General features: G+C 39.5%; 1 protein-coding gene across 3 annotated transcripts in view; it reads left to right on the forward strand.

Annotated features, from left to right (window-relative positions):
• The first annotated feature begins 1,104 nt into the window (after positions 1-1,104).
• The window catches only part of letm1 (leucine zipper-EF-hand containing transmembrane protein 1), a 28,390-nt gene continuing 13,864 nt past the window's right edge, over positions 1,105-15,630 (forward strand). Inside the window, exons 1-9 of one of the 3 annotated variants that reach the window (XM_014995043.2) lie at positions 1,105-1,427; positions 6,987-7,044; positions 7,152-7,620; positions 12,657-12,800; positions 13,075-13,212; positions 13,369-13,572; positions 13,658-13,777; positions 15,012-15,143; positions 15,297-15,455. In XM_014995043.2, the coding sequence (XP_014850529.2) occupies positions 1,343-1,427; positions 6,987-7,044; positions 7,152-7,620; positions 12,657-12,800; positions 13,075-13,212; positions 13,369-13,572; positions 13,658-13,777; positions 15,012-15,143; positions 15,297-15,455 (1,509 nt within the window). In that variant the 5' untranslated portion in view covers positions 1,105-1,342. The remainder of the gene's footprint in view (positions 1,428-6,986; positions 7,045-7,151; positions 7,621-12,656; positions 12,801-13,074; positions 13,213-13,368; positions 13,573-13,657; positions 13,778-15,011; positions 15,144-15,296; positions 15,456-15,630) is intronic. The other 2 variants (XM_088002889.1, XM_014995044.2) reach the window with 2 other exon arrangements.

Below are 15,630 nucleotides of genomic sequence, written 5' to 3' on the forward strand. Positions count from 1 at the left end.
CCTAGTGGTTTGGGACTTTTCTCTGTTGCATGTGTACACTGTAGGTCTGAGTCAAAGGATTCTGTTTCAGTTTGTCCGGAATTTGAAATGTTTGAGTTTCACATTGGAAAAACCTTAATTTGGTTAATTTTTATTCAGTTAATTTATATAGTGCTGACAGTGGGTGTGTCCTCAAGCCATCTTACAAAAAAAATAAAAAATGAAATAAAAATAAACAAATAAATAAAACAAACAAAAAAGCCACTAGATGTACAGAAATATAAAACCAATTTAGTTTAATCATAAAGGCACGTTAAAAGTCAATCACACTCGATTTTATTGTAGTAATACAACCATGCAGTGAGTCAAGTTCAGCTCATTTATAGTTGGTGAAATGTTTTACCTGAGGAAACCGAGCAGATTGTGTTAAGTAACTGAATTTTCAGCAATCCGTCTTTGTTAACTTGCATGTAGCAACAGTGGAGAGAAGCACTCCCCTTTAACAGGAAGAAACATCCAGCAGAACCTGGTTCACTGTGACTGTGCTGCTGAGATTTTTTTTTCTTTTAATTAATTAATTAATTAATTTTTTTATTATTTTATTTTATTTTTTACATTAAAAGGTATATATAGTTCACAGAGGCAGAAGTTCCTTTGGTTTCTGTGTCTATAAGAGAGAGACAAGTCAAGTGTATCGTCTACAGAAAGACAACAGGAAATTATTGCAACAAATTAGTGGCTAAAAAACACCTCCTTCTGGTGTTTTGATCCTCCAGTTATGCATAAAATTAATGATGAGGCTTTGTTTTCTTATTACCATCCTCACATTTGGAACACCGTAAAGACATGAGGCCACCATAAAGGCCTCATGCTGAAAGCAAATAGTCTTTAAGGCTGACTTTTACTTCAACTTTACTAACTGTTCGCAAATTTTATTTTATCTAAACTATGGTTTATGACTTGTTTCTTTATTTGAATATTTATTTTTGCTACTTCTAATTAAATTGCATTTTATATTAAATCACTGATGTAAACAATCTGACTTTTATCGGTGAATAAAAAGCTTTTATTTTCAAACTTAACCGGAAGCATGTGCTGAACGTAAGATCTGACGTCATTCAGAAGCTTCCCCGGCTGCTTTCTGTCATGCGCGTGAAAGGAAAGGAAGGACATGACATGGGGTTATATTTTCCACTGACCACATAAACGAGCTCCTGATACTGTTTTAGTTCAATTACTTTGGGTTTCTATGTTTCGCTTTAGTAGGACGTTTAATTAACCTCTAGTATAAGCTGAGGCTAGCTAGTCGAGCAGCTAGCTTTTTAACTCGCTGTTTAAAAGGAGCAACTTTAGCCCACAAAGCATGGCGTTAATCCTGTTTACGAGGTCTCGGACACCTTTAATGAAAACGTCCCGGTCGTTAAAGAACGAATTCCGGAAAGGTAAAGGTAAGGTTTCTGTTTCGGTCTTTCACTAGCTAACATGGGCTTTATTATCATTACAGTGAAGCTAACAGTTAGCTTGGACATGTTAGCATCTAGAAGAGTCCTGTCTTTTCAAGTGCAGCTCGTCCTGTTGAATTTTTAGGTGGACTAAATGTGACAGCAGCAGATATGAACACACTGCACATTTTAATTACGATTTCGTTAATTGTGACAGTGAGCAATTTAGTGATTCATTTGAATCATTAAGTAAAACCTATGTCAACTGGGGTGATAGGGGAACACATGATCAAGTATTAAGGTTATCTGAGGGCAATTCCTCTTTAGCGCTGACCTGAAAGCGCCCGTTTACAGTGCAAGGTGATGCTCTTGTTGCCATGGCAAACAGGTGCTCCTCAATTTACAAAAGCTATATTAGGGAAGAAAGATTAAAATATGTCACAAAAAACACAAAAACAATATTTACTATGTAATAAACATTCATTAAGTAAAGCAAAATCGACTACTCAAATTCACAATCTGCTTTGATAAATTTTGCGTTTTGAGTATAATGTCTGATATATTTTTTGTGTTAGTCAAATAACTTGCAGCACATTTGCTCAGCACATTTCCTCACCTCCTTCTGAAAAGTCGTAATTAGCAGGTCAGACTTAAAGGAATGAAAATCTGACCAGGCCTTGAAAAGGCTGATCAGTGCATTTCTGCTGATTTGTATGTCCAAGATGAAGCACAAGTTATCTAAGGTTTAGTCTTAGTTTATCTTAGCGTTGCTCAACATGTCACGACTTTGGAGTGTTGTATAAGAGGAATTATGATGTTTCAAATGTGTCGGAACTGGATAGCTTTCCAGTCTGTACTATAGTAAGGTGTTATTTTTGACTCACTGACTGGTTTTGATCTGGATTAGATCAGTGCGGCTCGATGTCATTTTGATGAGCCTGTCCAGTAAGCTGATGAATTTCCACGTTGGGTATCAAGATGAAGTGTCCAGTTGCACTTTGGTTATGTAATTTCTAAGTGGATCACAGTGAGGTCAGTGAAGGACATTGATGGCATTAGTAAATGTTGAGATAAACCTATCTGCAGTGTTTAAAATGTGTGCTTGAAAAGTTCATAAAGAGTTTTTGTCTGTCCACGTTGCCTATCCATGTGCTTTTGGCTGCGGGCCCAAATTACCAGACAGATAGCACAGCTTCCACGAATAAAGGTCAACGCCTTTTATATCTCCACTTGAGACCCAAAGAGCTCAGTTCTTCTGTTTTGGTTTTAAAGTTCCTGTTGCCCAACACTGTGTTCTGCCCTCTTGGTGAACCCTACTCTATAAACATACACTTGCTGCAGTTTAACATTAAGATTTAATGTTACATTTTTATAACCTTACATCAAATTTTCTCGGTTTTAAGTCTACATTTGTTTTCATTACAGGTATATTTAATTTATCACTAAAATGTTCAGTTCTGGGTAAAGGATTTAAACAATTTGCATCATTTTTATATACATTGACAATGTTTTCTTCACTGTCTGACCAGACTTGAAGTTTTCTCGTTCAGGTTGGATAAGATTCCTAACATTATCTCTATTTACTAAATACCATAATAAGTGGATATCTTTATAATGTTTTTTTCTTTAAATTTCTTTGCGTCAGCATATTTAATAAATTGTCTTTTAAACTGTCTGACATGAATCAAGGGTGCCGCACATTCTTTCAAATATTTTTCACATTAATAAGCTGGAATTCTGTTCAAATCCTCCTGACAGAAGTGGTGTAGCTGAGTGAGATTTGAAGTCTACGATAAAATATTTGGCCAGTTGGATGGACTCTACTTCCCTTATAGGGCACTCCAGATGTATATTTTTAGTGGCTAAAATACACGTTGATTCTTTAAAGCAAAGTTATCTTGGGCCCTGTTTACACAGAGACGATTTTAGGTGTATCCACAAAAGTTTTTAATGTTTAGTCTGTTCATCCACATGGCTTCGACGTCTCAGGCAACCAGAAACATACATGGCATCGTTCTGTGTTTCTTGTGTCACTGTGTGGCAGTGTTACAGTGCCGCCAACTAGCTCGGCACACCTACTACATATAATAAGGCTTGTTATTCATTGCATATAAATTACCACTATTAGTTGTAATGACTCTGGTCCAATTTTCAAACTAACATTTGGGAAAAACTGCAACACAGTAATCTTGCAATTGAGTTGTCTTCAGAGTCCTTATTATTAGCAATTAGCACCATCAGTAAGATTTGCTTTACTAACTATAATGTTTCTAGGGAATAGAAACATTAATCTCTGTTTCTATTTACTAGAACACGTAGAAACTTGTCTTAACTTAGATTTGCAAAAGGCTGCCAAGATTTCTAAACCCAGCATGCTTAATTACAGGCAGAGGTTGATAGATCTAAAGAATAAAACAGTAACTTTCCTGTAATCCAGACTTCCTGGTACATGGGGAGAAAAAAGCTGCTTGTTTTGTTCCTTAGCCGGTCTAATAAAATATCCCCAGGGCGTGTCAGACTCGAATTACTTTTTTTTTTTTTTCCATTCCAGAGCAGGTAATGTTCCTACCAAATCTCCAAAAGTGGGACATGACTAATAGATAGTTCAGACTTTTTTCAGTAGCATCCTCAATAGACAGCTGACATACCCATGAACCTATAAATAATTTTGTACTTCTATGTGTTAAATACCTAATTCGCTCAAAATAGTTAAATGAGTCTTCTTCCCTCTGTAACGGTGTCCACACTGAAGAGAGCTGTTGTTGTTGGTGCACCCTGGTAGAAGTTTGGCATAGTGTGTTCACTAATCAGAAAAAGATTGGATTTCATTGTCACCAGTTGGGGCCTACTGAGATAAAAATCATCTGATTCCAGTCATCCCAAGGTTTCCTCCAGAAAACTTGCTAAGTCTGGCAGTAGGGGGGGCTAGAGCAACACTGAGTTCCAGTGAATTAAAAAAAAACAAAAAACAAAAAGAAAAACTGACCTCAGTCTCCCTCTGTGTACTCATACTGACCATACAATGTTACCACTGTACTTCCAACCATTCCAACAAAGAAACTCTTTAACCCGTCTTTGCTATCACTGTTACTGGTGTATAAAAAAACCTATACAGTGATGCCTCATTTTTCACGGGGGTTGTGTTCCGAAAATAACTCGCGATAAGCGAAATCTGCAAAGTAGTTACCTTTAGTTTTTACAATTATTACACAGCATAATTAAATACTCTACATTGAAACCAAAGAACAAAACCTGTTTTCAGGTCAGCGGATGTGCTTGTTCATCAATTGGGCCTTAATGTGATCTGGAGTCATGTTATTAAAGCGTCTCCTCCAACCTGCTCCGCGAGATTCACAGCTGTATTTACTGCAGAGCGATGGATCTCGTCAAGCGAGCCTCCGGTCGGGTTTTGCGCTGCCTCTGGCCACAGTTTTTTCCAGCAGGCATTCAAAGTTTTCAGCTTTCATCTCCTGAATGGCCAATCTGTATTACTTATATTAGTGACGTTATTAGCACACAGGTAGAGAAGGAGTTCGGTGACTGTTTAGCCAATCAGGACGCAGAACACAATGCACTGTGGAAAAAAAACTGCACAAAAAAATCCACGAAGCAGCGAGACCCCGAAAGGTGAACCGAGGGATCACTGTAATAGACAAACAAACAATGCTTAGCCTGGTGGGGATGCAAGTAAAGTCTGGAGGCCCACCAGGCTTATAATACACTGAGGGGAAACCCTGCATCCAGTGTGTTTATAGATCTTCTCTGTTTTGAGAAATTAAGTGCAGCTGGAATATAGGATTCAGTTGTTTTTTGCTCTGGACAGAATCTAGTATAACCACACACTAACATAACTAGTTAACAACAAAGCTTACTTTCAGTGTTTTCTTTAAGAGCAAGTAAATGAATGGTGATAATGATGACGGAGTGTAGGTTCCAGTTTGATCTCCTTACATCCATTCAGCAGTGGCTGGGAGTCACCCAGTAGGCCAGAGGGAGGCAGAACGACACAAACAAGAGCTGCAGCGTTGTGTAATCTACTCTACTGTACTTCCAGGCTTTTCTGCTTGTTACAGTAGGTGGGCGCTCGGTCGCAGAGTGGACGCTGTTCCAGTAATCTCTGCGTCCTCCTAGCGATCATGTTCAGCCAGACGTTGCTGGATCCGCTCCAGCCGGCCATGTGAGAGGCAGAGAACGGGCGTGGTCGAGTTCACCGTCCTCACGCCATTGGCTGGAAGAGACCCAGGACCCCACCTTTGCTCTCACTGGAGTTAGTGAACCCGGCTGTGGGCCTCCGGGTGTGAATATTCTGTTTAACAGAATAATGATAATGTTTTATGAATTTGGCACATATTTGAGAGTTCTAAACTATACTTAGTAATTAAATGCTCATCAAGGAGCCGGACTATTGGGGGATAAGAGGCAGTCTACTCTTGAATTTAGCATCACATGTGTTTGGATATTACAGCAGCTGTGTGATGACCTGCTAAAGCCTCCAGTAAAGTGAGAAAGTTCAGCAAGTTTCTGTTATGTATTCATTGATAAATGGTTGCCTAAGACTGTGACTTACTAGTCTCTTATTGCTTACCTGGTGGGGATGAGCACTTCTATCATTTCCTCAATAAATTCAGAGAGATCAATACAATAGGTTTGGAAATTATTCACTCTTCTTAAACCTATTCACATTTTGTTCTGTTACATCCGCAAAATTGATTTGGATTTTATGTGATGCAGATAAAAGTAAAAAGCGGGTAAACTTTTACATGCATTCAACCATCTCGAAGTTTCACTTTGCACATGCACTTTCCACGGCTTTTACAGTTGCAAAAATATAAGGGGTGTGAATACTGTAATAAGACACAACAGACCAATTCAATAAGTTTGAATATTACTAAAAAGTCCATGTATTTCAGGAACTTTATCCCCAACAGAAATACATGATGCAGATTAATTAAACACAGATGGATGTTTGCAAGCATGTTTTTGTATTAAGTATGATGATTTTCTGTTTGGAGGTTATGAAAACAAGGCATTTAAAATTAGAATATTACTGCCTTCACTTCATCATGGTTTTTTATTATTCAGCAGTTTTGAGGCAAATGGAGACTGCTGCTGCGCATGTTACTCAACAGGTCGTTGTTAGGTAACCAAAGAGTGAGTGAGTCAGTTGATGCCTCTCACCATTCTTAGCTAGCCGTAAGAGGTTGAGCAGCTAAAGTTTTTCCTTTGCCTTCATCCCGCAGAATGCTGTGCTGTTCTGGATCGGAGTTCAGTAAAATTATTGAACGTTCTATCTGACCTTTTTTCTACTGATATTGATAAAGTCTTTCGCGATCGATATCGATTTGATTTATTTTCAAAAGCTACTTTTAATTTGACAAATCATCAGAATGCATATTCCAATTTATTGAATATGGCTATACATATACATCAGACCTTGAAGAGATTGCTTGTGACGGATTTGCCAATCAGAACCATGAGATGAATTCTTGTTAACTCTGAGTGTTCATTGTGTTTTTTTTTTATATATTATTTTGCTGGCCAAATTCTCATAGTATTTTGTTTCAGGTAAACTACAGAATGGTTCCTGTTTCAACTGCACAACTCTCAGACTCACCAGTCAAAAGTAAGCCAATCCAATCGCTCTCTTATGAAATTAAACTACCTGACACAACCTTTTTCTATCATGCAGACGAAGATTTAAAATATGTTTGTATCTTTTTGTATTGACAGGCTTGACATCCTCCAGCTCGGCAGCTTGGCCCGTGTCTTCTCCGTCAGCCCGTCCTGCCCCCTGTCCGATGAATACATGGCACCCAGTCAGAATCTGGACCCACAGCGACCGTACTGTGCATTTGCCGCGGCTTCCTCCAATCCGGCCTGGTGTACGACAGGCTCACCTCAGTACTTCCCAGGCGTCAGGTGGATACACACCTCAAGGAGACGATGGGATGACTCAAAATTGGAGAAATCCCTAAAATCCTTAAAAGACAAGAAAATGAAGCTGGAGGAAGGTGGGCCCGTGTACAGCCCCACACTGGACGTTGAGCCCGTCAGACGGACGATCCGGCAGCGGGTCATCGACGAAATCAAGCACTACTACCATGGCTTCAGGCTGCTGTGGATTGACACCACCATCGCGGGGCGCATGTTGTGGAAGATCCTGAATGGGAATCCTCTGTCTCGTCGTGAAAGGAGACAGGTAAGAATAGACACACTTTTACGTCCGAGTCAGTAACTTTACTCAAAAGCAGCAATGTTTGTTACTCAATTTTCATAGAGACGATAGGGTTGTTGTCCTGCTGGGAGGATGGGACAAGCTTTTATTTATCTCCATTCATCAACTAGCTTTTCAGATTTCAGCCCCATAACATGATGGTGCCACCACCATGCTTCACTGTAGGATGCTGTAGTCACAGTAATGTGTGTCATTATTTTTATGATAGACACAACATTTCTGACCAGTCCACCCTCTGCCTTTGTCTTTCTGTGGTTGCTGGCTTTCTTTATGCATAGAGACGAGTTTTTTTGGAGCGCAAACTCCTTCAGAGTTCCCAACAGCCTCTGCGTTGCACCTCCAACTAACACTCCCATTGCCCAACAGGTTGCTGTGTGTCTTGTGCAAGTTGTCCAAAGGCCATGAGTTCAGAGGTAACTAGGTGAGGAGTCGAGCCCAGCAGCTGAGACTTCTTGTTCCGTACAGTTTAATCCAGAGCTTTTCACGCCTAATGGGATCAATTACAGGAAATAACCACCAGCTGTGTGTTTACTCACCAGTGGCTCAGCAGCATTCTGTTGCTTTAGTAAAACTCTTTAGGGATGAGGTTTACATGTAGAAACAGAAATCTGAGACTTTGACTTTAGTTCTTAACCTCCCAGAGTTTGTCATGTCTACGACTTCCACAACTTCAACACCAGAAGAAGAGACAAAGAGAGGAAACACCCAGCCTAAAACATTCTGAAAGAAGGCAAATGATTCAATTTATTCTGTAGTTTTCACTCTTGTAGTAACAGCTACTATTCACTTTGCCTTGTGTTGACTGAAATAATCTGAAGGTCAGGTTGAGGAAAGCAGAGCAGATCAGCAGAGGTCAGACTAACTGCGGCAGCATTCCTCAGTCAGTCTGGATGGAACAGATTACAGTGACGTGATTGGCTGCTTGCCACTGCTCCGTCCACAATGTAGACTGGATGTACTGCTGGAGTTTAGTGACGCTCTAGCGTTTGCATTGGTGTCTTTTGGTTTGGTCTTTTGGCTCGTTAAGAGTAAGCATCACTAAACTGCTAAATATCCAGTCTTGATCAGGTAAAAAAAAAAAAAAAAAAAAAAAAAAAGATTTGTTTCTTATTTTAGCAGAAGAACAACTCTTTACCTTCATTTCTACAAGTAGATGTCATTGATAGTCTCATTTTTAACTGTTTAAAGCAAACATACAAGGTGACAGTATTGTCACAACATAGAACAACCTGTTGTCTGTTTGCCATAACAAAGCAGATCATTGGCATTTCTACGTATACAGTAAATAAACCTAAAATATCAAATAAAGTCAGAAAATAAAACAAGAAAAACAAGAAAACTGATGATTTCTCTATTGTTCTTAAAATATGTTTTAAAATCCTTGAACTAGCTCATGACAACTTCGGATCATGTAGTACAGTGGTCCCCAAACTACGGCCCGCCTCCACATTTGGTCCGGCCCCCTGAACAATACCAGAGAGCATTTAGATTTTTTTTCATATACCATATTTTCCAGACTATAAGCCGCTACTTATTTCTAAGCTTTGAACCATGCGGCTTATATGTGGATTTTTCTTCAACCACCAGGGGGCTCTTTAGCAGGAAGTGAATCTTTGGAAGTCAAAATTGGAAATAAAAGAAGAAATTGCCCATTAAAACGGAATTAGGTTTTATTATGGAATTGAAATTTGAAAATGTTGTTGATCAGTTAAATCGCATTGAGGGGAAAAAGAAGATTTTTAGTTTTTTTAAATACTGGGATCATTATGAGAATTTGAGGTATAGATATTAGGATCCAATAGATGGCAGTAGTGCAACAGTAACGGATGCAAGCTGCCGTTGAAATCTGAAGAAGAAGAAGAAGAAAGCGGCCATTTTCATTTAGCACATGCTAGTAGCAGACATGAAGGATCAGCACTTTTACTGTTACAGTTACTGTTCGGAAACTACCGTAATCAGTTCAGTTAAATCTAAACTTGACAACTTTTTCTTTTTCAACCGTAGTAAATGTGATATTCAATTGACCTGTTATGACTCAAATTTTGGGTGTCCGCCCCCCTCTGCTGCTGCTGCATCGTTGTTAAAAACCTGGAGCGGCAGATATATCTGCGACTTATTTTTTGTAAAAAAAAAAAAAAAAAGTTACAAAAATGTTATGTTTACTGGGGTTTTTTTTAAAAAGAACTTTGGAGTTGCGACTTATAGTCTGGAAAATACGGTATTTATTTCATAAATAGTGTTATTTCCTGGATTTTTTCTGTGAAGAACCCAGAGAGGGTTGTGATTGCGCTTTCTGGAAAACAATACATTTTTACATTTAGGCACTCCTGCAAACATCACACTTTTTCTGTTACAAACTGACTCCTGCCCCCCAGGAGAGAAGGGAAAAGTTATGTGGCCCTCACAGGAAAAAGTTTGGGGACCCCTGATGTAGTAGTTTTTGTTGAAATGAAAGGGCTACTCATAATTTGTCAAATTTGACGGCTATCATCTTAGCAGAGGATGTTCTGTTGATGCCCAGGATTACAGTATTGCAATATTCTTTTCGGAAATTGTAAAATGTCATAAACACTCTTCCTCATCATATTTATTGGTGGTATGTATACTAGCAACTAGGGCAATGTTCCAGCTCTGTGTGAGAGAGATAAATAACTTCTTACCAAAATAAGCTAACTTTGAGGCTTCTTCATTCAGTAACACTGTCCACACTGAAGAAGTAGGACGCAGGCGCAACTTCTGACTGAATGTTTGGATTTCCAAAGGGTTTCTCACCAGGACGAGATTTAGCTGAAAATGCCCAGCATTCCAACACAACCTGTGCATTCCTAATTATATTCAATGCAAATAGATATTAGCTCAAGCAGCTAAGAAGACATTTTAAACACTTTCATCTAGTTACCAGAGGAAGCAAAGCTTTGTGTTGATGTTAAAAGCGGTCGGTCAGACCTTTCACTGACCACTGCTTCCCCTCTATAAGCAAGACCACCCCCCTCTGCCACTTTTCAAATGCAGGAGTCTTTCTCTTGTGTGCATGCTCCAAACCCATCTTACCATCCATTCATCTAACCTGGAATGGCATTGCCTCCTTAATCTCCTCCTTTCACATTCACCTACAATCCTCGGCCCTCCGCTTAGGGGCTCTTTCTGTTTCAACGTGTCACCCCATTCCTTCTGCTTTGATGCCAAAACTCCAGCAGATGATATACATGTCAATGGGCCAGCAGACAAAGGCCTTTTCACTCAAGATGGCCTAAATCCTCCATCGCACTGCCCCACTGAAATGCAGGTGGAGAGGACAGAAAGGCAGACTCGTGTTTTTTGGCGTTCTCTTGCCTCGGGACTGGTTTTTGTAGGTTGCGTCTCGGAGCAGTCAGAAAGCCACAGTTGGACAGCTGTACAATGACACAGAACAGGGCTGGCTTGGTGCTTGGATTGTTCCTCTCTGTGCTTAACTAAAGTGCTTCCTGTTGAATGAAGGAGAGCTTTTTGAGCACTGTGGGGTAGAATGCCCATTTTGGCCTACAGCTCAATGCAAAGAAAGCAGCAGGAATCGTGAATGTGCACTAAGTGTGTGTGTGTGTGTCACCATGCGTGTGTGTGTGTGGGGGTGGTATATATACACATTCTAAGAATGTTGCTTCTGTCTACAAACAAGAAAAGTGAAAAGCATGCCAATTCTGGTTGAGATTAGGGGCAAAATGTCGCCCTCTGCTGGATGCTTATATAAACTGCAGCAGAGTTAAACTAAAAATCATTTGAAAGGTGCAGACCCAACTCTGTTGTAGGCTGGTCACTGTAACAAATTTTGTTGAGAGATAAATGGTCCCAGAAGTTATTGCAATACATGATAATATTGTTGTTTTGAAACCATTTTCAAGTAGTATAATGCTAATGGCATAATAATGCAAGAACACATCCTTGAAGATCAATACACTGGAACTGGAAGTCACTTTAAATACCCAAAGTAAATAAATAAAACAACAGGAACGGCAAACAAAATGACTTATAAAGTCTCTGTAAACAAAATCGTCCTTTAACAAAAAGAACTAGTTGAGATCAAAACACCAAACTGAAGATTTTTGTCATCCAGTTTTAGGTAGAGAGAAAAGAGAAAAACGAAAAATTTTTCATTTCATGCAAATGAAAAATTTTAGCTCATTTTAGCCTATCGTGCAATTAATTAGTTTATTGCAACAAGTCTAATCACAATAAACCAATTACTCGAATGATAAATTAAAATGAGCTTGATCATTACAAAAGTCCCAACTGTCATATTTGCCTGTTTTTAACTGTCTGAACCCAACAATTCATATTTTTGAAGGGCAAGTTTGTTTACAGAGTTGTTATAATCAATTATATTTATGGTTCTGGGTTGTGTTTGTTTGTTTTTGATAATTTTTTTTATTGGATATTTAAAATATATACCAGTTCCACTGTCAAATGTTCTTTAGAACATTGAAACTTACATTGAACTTACATTGTTATGCCATTACCATCATACCCCTTGAAAATGGTCTCCAAGCAACAATATTATCATTTATCACAGTAACTTCTGGGACTATTTGTGATTCAGTTTGTAGTCGTGTCTAGCCCATACAGACCCATGCATTAAATTATATTATTGTTGAAAAGTCCATTTATTTCAGGAACTTTATGACATTATATAGATTATTAATTCCACACAGATGGATATTTGAAAGCTTAATTTCTGTTGAATATATTTTTTCTCTTACAGTTAATGAAAACATGACAATTAAAATTAGAATACCATATCAAACCAATAGAAAAATATTGTTTAGATTTTCTGCTTTATGTGTGTGTTATTTTCAAAACGTACTTTTAAACGGACAAACGAGCCTCATTTTGACGTGTGTTCTAATTTACTGAATGTGACTGTAGTCTCCTGAACCAGTGAGAGCTTGTTGAAGCATCATCTTTTGTTTATTGGAATCATCATCCTCAGACTTTGTGCTCATTATTCTCTGAAAAATTCTCCTCAGTTCCTCAGAACGTGTGCAGATGTTTTCAGGCTGCTGCCTTTCCTGGTATTCATCATCGTCCCGTTCATGGAGTTCCTCCTTCCTGTGGCGTTGAAGCTGTTCCCCAACATGCTGCCTTCCACCTTTGAAACCCAGTCGAAGAAGGTAACCAGAGCTGTAGTCTAAAATGGTTCTTCTGAAGCCATTTTAGCATTTGCTGTTGTAGATTCTCTGAAGGAAATCAAACCAGGATTCAGATACTTTTCCAGTTGGGTTTTAAACGTTCAGTCAATATTTTTTTTTTAGCAAAATGTAGCGGCTGATGCTGTAAGGTGGTTGCATGTATTCACCACATGCATTTTCAGTCATTTTGTGTTTCTTTGCTGAAAAGGGGAAAAATGTAAGTAAAAGTAAATTGAATCTTTTCTCGTGTTTTTAGGAGGAGAGGTTGAAGAAGGAGCTCAGAGTCAAACTGGAGATGGCCAAGTTCTTACAGGACACCATCGAGGAGATTGCACTGAGGAACAAGGCTACCCAGGGCAATGTGACCGAGGAGTTCTCCACTTTCTTCCAAAAGGTTGGTGTTGGTGAGAAATGACCAAAAGGCTTTAGGTGCCTCTCTTCAGGTTGAAACAATATATTGTTTGTGTATGCTTAGACGTGTTAACGTCACTTGACCGTTACGTCATATTAAGACTACAGAATTCTGTGCGTAATGGGACTCTTTCTGCAGATCCGGGACTCTGGAGAGCGTCCCAGTAACGAGCAGATCATAAAGTTCTCCAAACTGTTTGAGGACGAGCTGACTCTGGACAACCTGACCCGACCTCAACTGGTGGCTCTCTGCCGACTCCTGGAGCTCCAGTCCATTGGAACCAATAACTTCCTGCGTTTTCAGCTCATCATGAAGCTGAGGGCCATCCATGCTGATGACAAGGTATGAAGGGTTCAGTTCCACTTGATGTGTGATGTTCTCCCATTGGGGGCGATGCTCTTATGACCCATGTACCTCTATTCTCCAGCTAATAGCAGAAGAAGGAATAGAGAGTATGAGCGTGACTGAAGTGCAGTCGGCCTGTCGCGTTAGAGGGATGAGATCTCTAGGAGTCACAGAGGAACGACTGAGGGAGCAACTCAGCCAGGTAGTAGAAACGACGATTTAACTCTTCTGTCTTTTGTCTTGGCTCAGACTGAATTAGTGAAAGAGCAGGTTTATGGAGCTCTAGGAACACTTCAAGGGATTAAAGCAGAGGGGTCCACAGATTTTGTCAGGTGTGCCAAAAATAGTGAAGTCACAATATTCATTTGTAATTTCTAAAGTAACAAAAACACACACATTTTTTATACTTCTCAACAATCAACTAAGCATCCAATAATTCTAATTAAACAAGTCAAGAAGTCAATTTTTTTGTAGGAAAGCAAACTTTAAATCTTTAAGAAATTAAGAAAAGAACAAACCCAAATTCCTTTTGGTACAGATGAAAAAAATAAAGAAAAACATTCTGCCTAACAATTTTGTTTCCCTTTATACATAATGGTTTATTATTATTAATTGATTTTTTAAATTTTTATTTATTTCGTCCACTAACACGTCAGATACCTAAAGGACTACATTCTACTTTTTTCTTTTTTTGCACATTTCGTTTTGTTTATACGTGTGCTCACTGAATCTTCCATCCATCCATCCATCCATCCATCCATCCATCCATCCATCCATCCATCCATCCATCCATCCATCCATCCATCCATCCATCCATCCATCCATCCATCCATCCATCCATCCATCCATCCATCCATCCATCCATCCATCCATCCATCCATCCATCCATCCATCCATCCATCCATCCATCCATCCATCCATTCATTCATTCATTCATTCATTTATTTTCTAACACCACAGTCCCTTGGTGGGGTCAGGAGGGTTGCTGGTGTCTATCTCCAGCTAACGTTATGGGCGAGACAGGGCAACACAGAGACATGCATTTGGAGAGGCCAATTAACCTGACAGTCATGTTTTTGGACTGTGGGAGGAAACCGGAGTACCCGGAGAAAACCCACGCATGCACAGGGAGAACATGCAAACTCCATGCAGAAAGACCGGGGCCGGGAATCGAATCCAGAACCTTCTTGCTGCAAGGCAACAGCTCTACCAACCACGCCACTGTGCAGCCCTCACTGAATCTTAACACCTGTATTTGATTGGTATATATCACAATATTAAAAAAACAATAAGATAATAATCAAATAAGAATGCTTGTATGCATATCTAGGAAAGAGAATTGGTCTGAGCACACAGACTTGTGGGACTCCACAAGTAACCTTTTTCTTCAAGGTAGATGAGGAAGTGGGTCAGCTTCTTCTGCTTGTTTTTTGCAGTGGTTGGACCTGCATCTGAACCAGCAGATCCCCACGTCTCTGCTGCTGCTGTCCCGAGCCATGTTCCTCCCTGACACTCTGTCTCCAGCGGATCAGCTCAAAACTACGCTGCAAACCCTTCCTGAGATGGTGGTATGTTCGCTGGAATGAATGGTGCAATAAAAAAAAACAGACTCCGAAAAGTACCTCTACCCAGTTTAACTGTGGATACAGGCCTCGCAAGTTTAGTCGATTTAATTTGCTCTAAGTTAAGTTAACCAAGCACGTTTATTTTTTTCTCTTTAGACCAAAGAGGCCCAGGTGAAGGTGGCTGAAATCGAGCTCTCCAAAGTGGACAATAAGACCAAACTGGAGACGATGCTGCAGGAGGAGGCAGCAATACGCCAAGACTCCAAGGATCGGGAGATGGAGAGGCTGGCTGATGCTGCAGAGAAGGCTGCTAGGGTATGTGTGTGTTTGTGTGCGCATTCAAGTGTGTGTAAACCCCAAACTTTTGACATAAATCATACAGTTCAAAGTCAGTGCTACCAAATACTGAGGAAATGCATGCAGACTTCTGATTTGGAGATATTAGTAAATAAACCTCAGACATTTTCTCTTATTACTGTGGCATTTAGCA

This window comes from Poecilia mexicana, unplaced genomic scaffold, assembly GCF_051168715.1.
Source record: "Poecilia mexicana isolate PSO_F unplaced genomic scaffold, ASM5116871v1 scaffold_22, whole genome shotgun sequence".
NCBI classification, from domain to species: domain Eukaryota; kingdom Metazoa; phylum Chordata; class Actinopteri; order Cyprinodontiformes; family Poeciliidae; genus Poecilia; species Poecilia mexicana.